The sequence below is a fragment of the Lissotriton vulgaris genome, chromosome 7, assembly GCF_964263255.1.
Source record: "Lissotriton vulgaris chromosome 7, aLisVul1.2, whole genome shotgun sequence".
In the NCBI taxonomy this organism is placed as follows: Eukaryota; Metazoa; Chordata; class Amphibia; order Caudata; family Salamandridae; genus Lissotriton; species Lissotriton vulgaris.
This window is the reverse complement of record NC_141695.1, coordinates 1,488,975,951-1,488,990,650: the sequence shown is the minus strand read 5'-3', so window position 1 is coordinate 1,488,990,650 and position 14,700 is coordinate 1,488,975,951. Positions and strand designations below refer to the sequence as shown.

Here is a 14,700-nt window from a genome sequence, read left to right as displayed (position 1 = left end):
TTCAAACCCTCGCCTACCTCTATACTCCCAAGAGAAACCTTCGGTCGTAGACGGCAGCCTGTTTCTGCGTACCGAGATTCAAACGGGCGAGAACAGGTGGCAGGTCCTTTGCCCATCTGGGACCCTCCCTTTGGAACACGCTCCCCCCCTGCATCCGGAAGGAAGAAAATTATTTCAGGTTCAGAAAGCTTGTTAAGACCTGGCTGTTTGAACAATAACACTCAACAGCCATTTCCCCCTTTTTTCTGCCCTCAAACTAGCTGTGTCTAGGCGCCGGGAAACCCTTTTTGGGTAGCTGTTGCGCCCTACAAATTGAAAAAATAAATAAATAAATATGGCACAGTGAGCCCGGGACCCTCATCTGGGCAGACCCAGCACAATTAGGGCAAGAAAGCAAAAGAAACACAGATGATAGAAGGAATGCAGAGTAAATCAAACATTCACCCCCAGTCAATATATCTGGGATAAATCCATTGTTCTTTTGCTCACCATGCCACCCCAGTTTGGACCCAGCCATATGCAAATCAGTCTTGCCAAAGTGTCTCATGGGAGCAGTCAAGTCTGAACTGCCAAGCCAGGTCCTCCATGGACTGGGATAAAAGCATCCTGGGACCGGGTTCAGGGCATTACCCCTCATCAGCCAGTCTAGCTTCAATCTAGTGGCACTGTCAGCCCGGGATCTCTTGACTGGGGGTGAATGTGTGCTTCCTCTGCATTCTGTCCATCATCGGTGTGTATTTCGCTTTCTCGCCCTAAGTGTGCTGAAAGGCTAATCTAAAGATCACTCTGCAATTGCCCAATGTAGATTAGATTACAAGTTTGCATTAAAAATGTGCAAGCATACTATTAGGGAAGAGGCATGGGACAATTTAATGAAAGCCAGTGTTTTAAAAGACTCAAACATGTTCTGGTTAATATGCAATTTCCCAAATTTTAGGGAGAAAATGTGCCCGTCTTTTGATCACTGGGTTTCAGAAGATCAATGGCTAGACCGTTATAGAATTTTTTTTCTTCCGATAATATAGATAGGGGAAATGCTATCGTGGGTGAAATCACCCTGGCAGCTAATGAGTTTAACATTAATTTTAGTATGGATGAAATTCAATTAGCACTGAGCAGGAGTTATTTGGGCGAAGCACTAGGACCAGATGGCGTTGCAGTTGATTTGTTTAAAGTTATTTGTGCACTTTGGGTCCCATTATTAAATAATGTGTAAAATTTTGTCAAAAGGGGAGATTCCTTCCACCGGGTCTAAAACAATGATTTTACCTGCTCTCAAAATGGGGGGATAGATGTGACTCTCAGGCCTACCACCCAATCTCCCTGCTCAACAGTTTAGTAAAAAATCTGGGTAGTGTGCTGTTGGAGAAGCTACACAATTGGAGCATTCTATCAACTCCGACTTACAGCACAATTTTAGGAAGGGCATTGGCACATTAGAACAATGCCTAAACTTGGAAGTTCTCATGAGTAAGTACACAAAGTCTAAGAAAAGCTCTTTATTCCTGACTTTATAGACCTTAGCAGTGCATTCAATTGTGTCAACCATACTAAGTTATGGAAGATGATGTACTCTATGGGTGCGGATGTGCAAATCATTCACTTGGTCAGTCACTCTTATCAGAATGTCACTACCAGGGTCTAATTCGGTCTGGGTCTGGAATGCATTAGGTCTTTTCAGTTTTGACCCTACCCTGGAGAGCCCCGCCCTGGAGAGCCCCGCGCCCCCCGGACTCACCAATCTCATTCTTGCTGCCCACACTGAAACTCCGGAGGCTCCGTGATATTGGAGGGCCCCCGCGGCGAGGCGGGAGGAGAGGTGGCTGTCTCTACGAAGGCCACACAACGTCTCGACTTCTGGGCCTGCGTACTGATCGCACTGAAGACCTACATCTGCTCGGCCTGTGCTGTCGCCCACCTTTAAATGCAGTGAGTGCGCTCTGTGGCTGGCCAGTGCTGTGTCGCCCCAGCGAGGGTGCTGCCCCCATCGGTTCCCCCCTCCCCTGCTGGCCCAGAAGAACAACCTTACACGATTTGGCGCGACGGCGCCCCTGGGGACACTCGAGGATTGCAGCTCTCCCTCTATGGCCCACTGCCCCCCCCCACCTACTACGGATGACTCCCCTAGCACCCAGGGCGGCACGATCCGGATTTTGAACTTGTTCTCCCGGCCTTGGAGGTGTCGTCGGGGTGGAACTGCTTCCTGCTCTGTCCCTGGTGAATGCCTGGTGAACACCTTGACGCCCGGTGGTGGAGTGTCTGATCCTTTGTGGAGGGTAACCCTGTGTAAGTAGAAGTGCATATTGAGGACTGCACCTCAAACATCTCCAGCCGAAACAGCTGTCTAACTACTTCTCAATCGAGCGCACAGAGTCCCGGGATGTAGGTCGAAGACGGGAGCTCCTCCTCGCCCTATAATTGCCCGGGTTTTCAACTTCCCTGGGTTTTCAACTTCAGGGACCGAGATGTCATTCTCCAAACGGCGCGAGCGGTACCACCCCTAAAGCTGGAGAATGCCCAAATTACAATCTTCCCTGACTTCACAGTAAAAGTGCAAGCACGGAGGCGCAGTTTTTTTGAGGTCAAAAAAAGCTTTAAGAGCCAAGAGTATAAAATACCCTATGCTATTTCCCGACAAACTACGAGTGGAATCGGAGGGGAAGACTTGGTTCTTCATGTCCCCTGAAGAGGCCTGGGACTGGCTCGAAGGTTGGCGTCAACAGGGTGCACCTTCGAACAACTGCCGAGCCTCAACTGACCTCTCCGACCGGAACCCAATGCCTGGAAGTCAGGACTTGTTTACTGATGGAACACGAGGTGACCAGTGACGCTCTCTAGCTGCCAAGAATTCACTCTGATGCTGTTGGACACTACTTTTGTTGCTTCCCTTCCTCTGGATGGGGCACCAGGATGGCCGCTATCAGGTTCTATTGTTGTTTACTGTAATATGTAGAAGATACCTTTGATGTGAACTGGTTTGTGTTCTATAATGCATATATTCTCACAGTCCTCGTGCGAGGGCTTAGAAGGCTCTCCACACACCCAACCAATGTTTGGGAGGGCGACAGGCACTCTGCCGAGTTGGGGAGTGGATAGTTTAAAGTCCGCGGGCAGGGGGGCAGGGAGGGGGGATGATATGGGGGGAGGTGGGTAGTTGGGAAGATTGTTATGATTATGATATTGTTTTTGTTTTTGTTCACACATTGCAGAGTTTTTTGAACATGGGGCTTACCAAACAGCACTCCTTGCCCTCGCGAGGCATTCCATACTCAGCATTGAGACGTACCTGATTTCCTTTAGACTCCACCCCCGGCCGGTTCAGTTTCGCTACTAGCCCCGGGAGACAACCTGGAATTCAAAGGCCTATATTCAGTAATATCTTCCATTCTTTAAGCCGCCATGACACCCCCCTTGACTAAGACGCTCTCCCTCATGACATGGAATGTCAATGGACTAGGCAGTAAAGTCAAAAGAGGGATAGTGATGCAGTATCTTAAACGCCACGCTCCGGACCTAGTTCTCCTCCAAGAAACGCACTTGATGGGTAACACATGCCGAGCACTACACCGGGGAGGTTACAAATTGCTCGTACACGTAGGATTTACCTCCGGGTACAGAGGAACCGGTATCCTAGTTCGTAAAAATGTTGCACTAACGTGTACGAAGACATGGGCTGACCCACTCGGTCGCTTTGCTGTGGTAGAGGCTGTCTGGGAGGGAAAACAGTTAAATGGTATTTCAGTTTACATTCCTCCAACCTTGGGAGTAGACGCACTGCAGTCCTTGAAACGACTCATAGTAGATCTCCCGCAAGGGCCCCTACGTATTGGGGGTGACTTCAATATGACGATGAACGACGCACTAGATCGACACCCCTAACATACGTCACATAGGCAAGGCTCTGATCTTCTAGACTTTACACAGGCAATGGGACTCGAAGATATAATGCGTACATTTCACCCGACTACTTCTTACTTCACACACTACTCTAATGCTCATAATAGTAGCTCTCACATAGATTACCTCTTCTCCCCCACAACTGATATAGAGCTTTTTCGCCACCCTAAGGGACTCCCCAGGGGAATTTCGGATCACTCCCCGCTTATTGGCTAACTCACATACCACCGCCAGATATCCCGAGGTCCCATAATAATAACCCCCTGGCTTCTAAAAATCCCCGACATAAAAGACTGCCTGCTAGAACATACAGAATATTATTTTGCTGAAAATATCGGGTCCGTGAAGTCAGCTATAACCATCTGGGAAGCCTATAAGGCAGTACTCCAAGGGAAGGCGTTAGCTCTTAAGACTGGTTATATACACAAACAAAGTGAACACCTAATCCAGGCCGAAGTAGACCTAGTTCATCTGGAGTCGGCCCACAACTTAAACCCCTCCGAGGAAACGGCAACCTGTTTCCGAACGAAACAACTAGAGTATAAAGCACTAGCCTTGGAGAAGGCGCAGGCCAAGCGTCTAAAAACTCGCCACTGAGTATACGAACTGGGTGATAGAGCAGATAAAATGCTGGCATGGCTCGAAAAACGCGAACAAGGCTCCAGATGGATCCCAGAGCTGTCCGGCCCAGACAATTCTCCTATCACAAATCCCAAAGAGATAGCGGAGGCCTTTGCGAACCATCTAGAGGAAGTATACACAGCCAGGGCGCAATATACTGCCGAAGAGTCTAGACTACTTTTAAATGAAATGCGCTTGCCCACGCTTTTTGAGGCTGACACGAAGGAATTAGAGGCAGACCTCACAACGGAGGAGATTGGAAATGCACTGTTTGCCATAAAGTCAGGTAAAGCTATGGGCCCCAATGGTGTCCCTATTGAATTTCTGAAAGGCATGGCGCGTGAGGTAATCCCTCACCTGAAGGCAATGTTTGAAGAGAGCCGGGATGCCAGAAGCCTGTCACTTGACCAACGGTTGGCGTCAATAGTCGTAATCCACAAACCTAATAAACCAGCTGCTGATTGCAGCTCTTACAGACCGATTTCCCTCAGTAAGAAGATTCTGGCGAAACTCCTCGCCACCAGACTTATGACAGTCCTCCCGTCCTTAATTCACGAAGACCAGTCGAGTTCCTCCCAGGCCGCAACACGGCGCTTAATCTCCGTAGGGTTCACAACGTCATGAGTAGAATACCATATCTACGAGAAGACGCAGCTATTCTCTCCCTTGAAGCTACGCTCGCCTTCGACTCCATAGAATGGTCTTACCTTTACGAGGTCTTAATCCGCTATGGCTTCGGTCCGAACTTTATTCAATGGATCCGATTTCTCTATACTGATCTCTGGGGTCAAGTTTACGTCAATGGTCATACATCCAGGCAATTTCCTCTACACAGTGAAACTAGGCAGGGGTGTCCCCTATCCCCATTACTGTTCGCACTTACCCTGGAGCCCCTGGCCCATTGGGTTAGAACTGATAACTCTATCATAGGCCTTCGGTGAAATGACACTACAATTGATAAGATCTCACTATTTGAAGACAACATTCTCGTCTACGTCTCCTCCCCCAAATCCTCTATCAATAGTCTACTGCACGTCATCACCAATTTTGGCAAATACTCTGGCTTCTCCATAAATTGGTCCAAATCAGTGTTGGCCCACCCCAACTCCCCTTCCGAAGGGATACTCGATTGCTGTGGCCCAGGATGGATTCAAGTATCTCGGCGTCTTTGTCACCCCAGACCCTAAAGTCTTCTATGACCGAAACCTAAAGGGCCCACTGGAAAGACTCCATAACGACATATCACATTGGAGGTCACTGCCTCTGTCCCTCCCAGGCAGATCAGCACTTTTTAAAATGCTCGCACTTCCTCACTCTTTATACGCCTTGCAGAATTACCCATTTCCCATTGCTGAATCCTATTTTAATGCACTGGAAGGAGACCTCCGCCTCCTCCTATGGGAAGGCGGTTCTCCCCGCATAGCTCTTCCTTCGCTCACGCAGGGGTGGTACGATGGTGGTATTGCCTTGCCAAATATTCGACTTTATTATTGGGCATCCCAATTGGTTGCCGCCAACTCTTGGCTGTATGGTCCACCAACCAACCCTGCTTTTCACCTTTAACAATATCAGACAGGCCGAGAGGGCTACCTTGGTGCCTTATATAGTAAGCCTTTCCGCAATCGCTATATAGGCCCGATGTCACAAACACTAGCAATCTGGCACCGAGCAAATAAACGTCTAGGCTGGTCTGACACTCACACATTGGCCACTCCGCTCTGGGCCTCACAAACACTGGGCTCCCTATGTCATTATCAGGGATTTGATAAATGGGACTTGATCGGCATCTCTACCCTGGGAGACATGATCCGTAAGGGCAAGCTATTGATGTTCACAGAGCTCCAAAAAAAATATGCTTTAGCCCACTCTGAGGCTTTACGCTACCTCCAAATCAAACATGCCATACTCACTAATGTCCCTGATCTCACTTCTCTCCCACAGTCCTCAGCTCTCGAGGACAGACTACTATCGGAACCCATTCAGGCCAAGGCGATATCCTACACCTACCGCAAGCTAAGTAATAACATGCCTAACTCTTTCCAGCTTTTGAGAGACAAATGGCAGGGTGACATTGGGGCCTTAGAAGATGATGAATGGCAGGCGGCACTGATGTCCCCGCGTGAGTCAGCTATCAATCACAGATTCAGACTTATACAATTGAAGATACTACGTAGAACGTACATGTCTGCTCCCCTCCTAGTCAAAATTGGTAGGCGCACAACTGATCTCTGTCTCCGGAACTGTGGGCTTGTAGGAACTTTTTACCACACTATCTGGGGCTGCCCGATGATTCAAGACCTGTGGAAGCGAGCGACACATAAAATGTCTGATGCACTGGGAAAGCCTGTCCCCCTATCTCCAAAGGCGGACTCCTTAATGTGTTGGACCCCACAGATCTCACTGAACTGGAACGACAATGGGCGGCTTTGGGCTTTCTCTTATTAAAGCGTGAAATAGAAATGCAATGGGGCTCACCAAATAAACCGCTCCTGATCAGATGGGTTGCTGCAATGGATACATGTATGCTGTCGGAAAAAACTGTGTACAAGGTCAGGGGATGTCCTAAGAAATAGGATAAGAAATGGGGTCACTGGAATGTCTATAGAGGCGAGCTTTGCAGTTCCCCTACAGCTGATATGGCGATGGCCAGGATTGGTCCTCCTCGCACTCGAAACTAGTAATGTACTGCTGTAATGTATGCCTTATATGTACATTTTTTTGCACTTAATGATTGCCAACTGATCGCTTACTCTGCTTTTGTTCAATAAAATATTTTAAAAAAATGTGATATATATACTGTTTTGCACTCTACTGCCATCTCGCAAAGATTTTCTCTTCTTACCTCTCTGAGTTGAAATCTCTCCTGCAGTGCATGGAATGCAGTCAAAGCAGCAATATGCCTGCCCTTGTCGTGAAACCTTCCTGTATCCAGGCGAGCAGCTCTCACTGCACACAGACCGAGGAACCTGAGGGTACAATGTTTAAAGAAAGGTTTTCCAAAATGTCATATGACATGTTAATAGGCCAAGTTGTTTAATGAAATTACGTTGGGTTAATTTAAAATCTGTCACTTGATCCAGTGCTTTTGTGTGTAGGCATGCACGTGTGACTGAGTGGGTATATGTGTGAGTCTGCTTCACTGTGGCTGTCCGTATGCCTACTGTTTTGTCCCAACATGCAGGTATGGGTCATTTTCAGTGTCTGGGCGTTAACAGCAGTTTTCAAGTCACTTCAAAACAGCATAATACATTTATTGTATTCGATCACTGTTTTAAAATGTGTAAATTACAATTTGAACATCATTGCCAATTTATGAGTAGCCATCGCCTTTTAGTCTTGCATCTGCTTTCTTGGCACTGTGTTTTTATGAAAAGTGCTTGTGCCACAAACACTCCTTAAATTCAATAATAAAAAAACACTATTTCAGTGTAAAAATATATACCAATATCTATTGCATTGGAAACGTGTACTATGACAGATTTGCACAGTCAGCGTTTTATCATGGGCAGGTGTATACAACAGAAAAAGTTTATGGAGTATTTTAATACTGAGGTGGCATGGTGGGCAATAAAAGTTGGACTAGGATATGGCACACTGCAATTGCCACTGGTTGAGATTAATTCAAGCATTCTATCCATCACTCTGTTTTTCATGCACTGGGTCTGGATGTGTAGGTTGTAGAATGTTCTTTTTTTATATTAGAAGAGAAAGCAGTTTCCTTCTTCAGGGAGATCTTTTGATAAGACATGGTGTAATGGGGCAACTCTTTGATAGCTGTTCGTTAATTGTATCCTGACATTTTTCATTTGAAAGGCCCATCAGTATAACTGAAAGTTAATTTGGCAAGACCATGCCTCTTTCAGGCAATTCTCGCACTCTTGTTGGCCCATATAAAGCTACCCAGCTCCCCCCATAGTTTTTTAACCACGTGTAAAGGTAACACATGAAAATAAAAGTAAACTTCGGGAGGATCATCATTTTAATTAAAGCAGTTCTGCTTAGTGTTGAGAGGGTAATATAGGACCAATAATGCAAACGTTTTTTTAGTTTCTAACAAAAGTGTTATTAAAGTTTATTTGGCCCGTATTATCCAGATCTTTCATCACTCAAACTCCTAGATGCCTAATTTCTTTCTTTTGCAAGGGATTTTGAAGAGGGCCTTTGCATGTCATAAGTTCCATTTGATCAATATTTACTAAATAACCGGAGACCTTCCCAAAGTCGTTTAAAGTGTTTAAGATTATGGGAAAGGAACTCTTGAGATCGTGCATGCAAATCATTAGGTCAGCCATGTAGAGTGCTTCCTTTTAATCCACTTGTGATTTTGAAAGGGAATGATCTTCTGTTCTTTTCTTGCAAGTTGTTCAATATATAAGTTAAACAATAAAGGGGATAATGGACACCTTTGGCGAGGTACTCTTCCTATTTAAAATTCTAAGGTTAAAGTTCTATTAATTAGAATCCTAGCTGTTGGAGAAAGTTATCTCTTAAGACACTTTGCTTGATAACTGTGTGCTCACTCTGTCAAAGGCCTTAGCAGTGCGTACTGTCATAATAGTCATAGGAGAGTTTCTTTCTATTGCCATGTTTATCTCACTCACCAAGTTGTGTGTCAGTTCATGCAGTTAACAGTTTTTCATGAAACCTTTTTGATTTTTGTGGCCGAGCCTTCCCATCAATTTATCCTGCCTATTTGCCATTATCTTTGCATTGATCTTGTAAGATATTGGTCTGTATGATTCACACATTTCCTGGTTTTTATTTGACTTTAAAATTTTGGGTATTGTTGCCTCATGCCATGAAGATGGTGAGGGGTAGGCTTCCACATATGTTGCATTTAATAGTTTAGTCGAAACTGGAATACGTTTGTGTTTTAGAGCCCTGTATAGCTCATTTGGTAGGCCATCAGGGCCTCGTGCTTACCCCTTTTTTTAATCCTCTAAATGTGTTTTCTACTTCTTTTTCTACTTTTTCCATACTTATTTCTTGATTTAGGTACTACTGCAGTTCCTTTTCTAATGTGGGGAAGAGTATTCTCATTCGGAATTCATCTATCGGTTCCTCTGTGGCTGTTGAATCACTTGTATATAGATCTTGGAAGAAATTAACAAAGGCCCGCCCAATGTCAGAGTCTTCTAGACAACACTCTTTGGTCTCATTAATTTCTGTATCCTTGATAAGATGTCTAGAGCGATCCACCCTCTTATTCCAGGCCAGTACCATCCAGCACACCTCCCCATATTCTTAGTATGCCAGTTTACTAGCATTCTACTTTTTCTGCACCACTTCTTCCAAGTAGTCTACTAACTCCCCCTTGGCTTCTTTTATCTTATTGTTTAAGGATATTTGCCTTCGGGGGTCATTACAGTTAATCAACTCCTTATAGATCTCTCTGATTTTCAGTTCTAACTCCTTCACTTTCTCGTTATTTTTCCTTCCTTTTGTAAGCCACATAGCTAATCATTCTCCTGTGAATAAAAGCTTTCTAAGCATTCCATTTAAAATGTAAAGGGGCAGAGTCTCTACTTAATTAAGAAAAATCTGTATTGTTCCTTTTCAAATGCTTTAATCTCTTTATAACGATTTATAGAGGGTCCATTTGGAGGAAGTTGGGCTTCAATCAAGAGAGATTTCTAACCTCACCACGGAGAGATCTGAGAGATGCTCCAATTGGTGTGTTATTCCCTTTCGTTTATTCCCCAACTGTGCATCTGTCAAGAAGACGTCTATTCAGGAGGCATGGCCATATTTCTTGTTGTGATAAGTAATACTCTTGTTCTGTCGTGCTGTTTCCCTCCTTGCACATACTAGGCCCAAATTCTTCATCAATCGACTTGTACATTCCCTCATCTTTGGAGAGTTAACCATTGGTCTAGGGGTGGATTTAACCAATAGGGGACCCAACATTACATTAAAATCCCCACCTATCAATATAAAGTTCCCTGTCTCAAGTAATTGATTATAGAACTCCCTGAGCCGCGTTGGCTCAACCGTGTTTGGTCCATAAGAATCCACTAGTGAACATCCTATGCCGTAAATTTTAATGTTAGCTATCAACCACCTTCCCCAGTGTTAGCAATGTAGTTTTTCCAGACGTACTTGGGTTAAGTTTTTCAGATGGAATGCCACCCCTTGCACATTACACCTGTGATTTGTGCAGGTGAATTATTCGATCCATTTTTGACCATTTAGAATTGTATCCCATTCCTCGTGAAGTAAATGTGGTTCTTGCAGAATTATGATAGAAAGAACAGGGAGAACACTATGACAAAGGTACCAGGAATATAATGACGGAATTAAACAAAAAACCCAGCTTGAAGGTTCTGACATGGAACAAAAATGGTCTGAATCTAAAACATTCAGATAACAACATAATAATTCTGTGGGTTGTTGATTGTTCATTGTTCTATTTGTTAGGTTGTGGTTGGGTGCCTTAGCCAAGCTTTCTGTAGTGTGTTTGTCACCGATAGGGCTACAATCAGGTAAATACGGGTTGAACTATGTAGAAAGGTGGAGTATTATGTGGTGATGCAGGTTAGGATTCTTCATGCAATACTCTCAAGTACGCTAAAGATGGTCCTTGGATTCACAATAATAAGTCCTTAGCTCAGTCCTAGTAGAGTGGCACTTCACAAGCTATTCTATCAGGGGGGAAGTGTGACCTCCATTCCATCCAGGCCATTGTTTGCACAGCTTCTGCAGTTTGGTATTGCAGGCCCGCTGTCATTAGATTAATTGGATCATGCAGGGTGGCACAAATAGTGCTTTAGGCCCTGGTGACCCACTTTAACACCCTTGCTCTGGGTGCCACTGGTCCCATATACTAGGGACTTATAAGGGGGTTAAAGTCCATGCCAATTGGGGTTACCAATTCACACATATCAGTTTTAGGGAGAGAGCATTGGCCTGGGGCCAAGCAGCAGGCTCCAGTGCACCTCAGAGTCATACCCATCAGCATTGGAGCAAAATGTAAGGGTATGACCATACAAAAAGGCCGCTTTCCTACAGACTATGATGCAGATGTACTGTGTGATGTTTGGCTCTGTAGGTAACTCACCTCTCTGAACAGCACAAATTTCCTTTACCTTGGTCTTTGCATTCATACTGAAACTGGATTGGCATCAATTATGGATGTATTGTGCTATGAACCCACGAGGTAGTTTGATTTTATGGCAAGGCACGGAGGTCAATATTATGCATATTTCTTTAATTGCCAACTCCCAGCAGCAATAACAAACAATGCAAAGAACTTAGAACATAGGTTAAACATTCCAATGTCCATATAATCCTGTGAGAGGCAGCCATATTCCTTCTGTGTTGCTGCTCACAACTGAGAAAAGGACAGAATTACATATCAAGTTGATGCTTAGAGTGGTGTATTGTTTGTATACAAAGCAGACTGGTTAAATATTTCTGATTACCATGGCTCTCATTTAGTTTGCAGGATCATGAACCTCACTGAAAATTGGCAGGGCTCCTGCTAAAATCACAGTCCTCCCACTCTATTTAAAATCAGGGGAAGAATTAAATTTTCCGCGGGGAAGCCTCAGGGGACTCCACTGACAGAGCCTTCCACTTGACGGCCTATCCACCAAAGAGCTTTCAGGTAACAGGGATGGCCATCCTGACCTATTTTGAACAGAACAACCATAACTACATTTCCCTATGAAGATCAACATGTGAGGCATGGTGGTCCTTAGCTAGTAAATCAGTTAGTGGCTACTATGTGGAGGGAGAAAACTTCCTGCACATCAGTGCCTTTGATTTTTTGCTTTTGAAGAACAAACATTGTTTATATTAACGACCTGGTAATCTCCAATGCTCAGACTTGAGTGACTACTTTTCCTTGCATTGAGAAACAGTTTGCTCTTGTCTTCTGTTCCTAGTGTCACTAGGTGAAAGTAGAACCCACTGCTTACCCACATGCTATCAAATGTTTACTGCACTGACAAGCTGGTTTGATACCCAAGGTAGAATCCTAAGCCTTGCAGATCTACCGTCTCAGCCCTGGACAGTTTGAGCTCACAATTGAGGTAGTTCACCACAAAGGCACTTCCAAGACCCAAACTGAGACTTGGTAGAGATGCTTAGCCTGCCTAAAGGTGAATTATACTATTGCTCATTTTGCGGTCTCTAGTTGTGGTTGTCAAATCACCCCAGGGCAATATAATAGGAACAGATAAAATGGGCAAGACTGACACTAAGAAGCCCAAACTTCAAATTGAGCCTTTAACGAGGCTCAGGGTTTGGGTGGAGCAAAAGCTGATTGCAGGGCTTTCCTCTGATTGGGAGGGACAAGACTAGAGCATCTTGCCACAAGAAAATGGGTGCAATTTAATGGGAGAGTCTGTGTAGGCCAGGTAGCACATGTGGTGTGCAAAACAGAAGATATTCATTCTTCACATAGGCACAGCAGTAGTGGCGCCCAATTAACCCAAACTCATGGTAAGCCACAATAACAGGCACAGGCATCCATGGGTACTCCGTCTGTAATCACAACACACATGTAGAGCAGCCTAAAACACAGATCCTGATGCTCCCAGTAATACCCACATCCCTGAGGCAAGGCCTCTTGGGCATGTAAAACAGTGAGCAATCCTCAGACAAAAGATAAGACTTTAAGACGTATCCCTACAGCAGCCAGCTTAGTGTCATTGGATCCCTCGGAGGATGAGGCACAAACAGATGGTGGACATCCCCAGCTCTCGCTGCCCCGACAGGTGGCACCAGCACCCAGGCATCCATAGGGGAACACCTTCTATTCAGCAAACTCGTCAACCCTGCTACAGTGGCCCACAGGTAGAACATTTGGATAGGCTGCCTAAACAACGAATTTAGAGCAACTAGGTAAACAGGCAACCACGTCAATAGATCGCTATTGCTATACTTTGCAGGGGATGAGATATACAAGTTGTTTGAGCACTTCCCAGCCGCAAGTACAAAGATACACTTCAACCACCAGCTGAATCTTGACTTTCAAAGATTCAAGCTTAGGCAAGCCTGACAGTGGGAAGGAGTGACAAAGGACAACCTTTTTGCTCACCTGATACTGTTGGTTAGCACATGTAAAGACGATGATTAGCCAAAGGAAATTACCCTAGTCAAACCGGGTATCATACTCGAAGATATGCTAATTACGTCCATGCCCTATGACCTCTCAAGTGCTGGAGGGGAGGAGATAGACATAGCCATTACAAAACATCCAGGATGATAACCGGCCAGCAAGGTGCCGGTGGGCAAGATGGAAACAGCGGACACTATTCAAAGTTGCAGCTAGTCAAGTGGGGTAAATCCAATCTGGGTGAGCTATAGCTCACACAGTTCACAAGGTATTCAGAAGAGTCTTATTGTTTATTTCAGTGATATAAAGGATGGGAGAATCCCCCTGCCCCCTTAAATTGAAACTGAAGGATCACTGTAACAATACATACATGTTTCTCGAGCATACGCTAGATAATATAAAAGATTATGCAAACAATTAATGCACAATGATTATTTTTTGTGATCTTTTTTTTTCTTGTTTTCTTTTGCTCAACCAACACATGTTTCTTCGTATAGGGAGCTCACCACAACTTCTTCAGGGCAAAAAGATACAATACACATCACCAAAAATGGTTATAGTGTGCAGACAACACACAACAACAAAGCCACCTGCGTCATGGTGTCGCACAGTTGTAAAGTTTTGAAGAGTGAATTCTTGTAGAATTCACTCAGCCACTTTTAGGAGGCGTTCCTGCACAGGAACACCCTCCCCTGCGCCGGAACGCCTCCTGATGGCGCAGGGCTTTACAACGTGATGCATCTCTCAGATGCATCACGTTGTTAATACCCAGCACCATGGCGCATCTTTTGTGCTGCCGCTGCGTCACAAAAGGTCTCGGTAGAGGGTGGGAGTGGTGAACCAGAGGGTGGCAGTGATGAACCAGAGGGTGACAGTGCTAAACCAGAGGGTGGCAGTGCTGAACCTGAGGGTGGCAGGGGTGAACCAGAGGGTGGCAGTGATGAACCAGATGGTGGCAGGGGTGAACCAGAGGGTGGCAGTGGTGAACCAGAGGGTGGCATGGGTGAACCAGAGGGTGGCAGTGGTGAACCAGAGAGTCGCAGTGGTGAACCAGAGGGTGGCAGTGCTGAACCAGAGGGTGACAGTCGTTAACCAGAGGGTGGCAGTGGTGAACCAGAGGT

At 45.3% G+C, this 14,700-nt stretch overlaps 1 protein-coding gene across 1 annotated transcript in view; it reads right to left on the bottom strand.

The window, feature by feature from the left end:
- The window catches only part of LOC147705852 (vomeronasal type-2 receptor 26-like), a 49,864-nt gene extending 40,760 nt beyond the window's left edge, over positions 1-9,104 (bottom strand). Inside the window, exons 1-2 of the mRNA XM_086929570.1 lie at positions 9,039-9,104; positions 7,361-7,484 (exon numbers count right to left, since the gene is read on the bottom strand). Of these exons, the coding sequence (XP_086785696.1) occupies positions 7,361-7,484; positions 9,039-9,104 (190 nt within the window). The remainder of the gene's footprint in view (positions 1-7,360; positions 7,485-9,038) is intronic.
- Between the last annotated feature and the right edge of the window lie 5,596 nt (positions 9,105-14,700).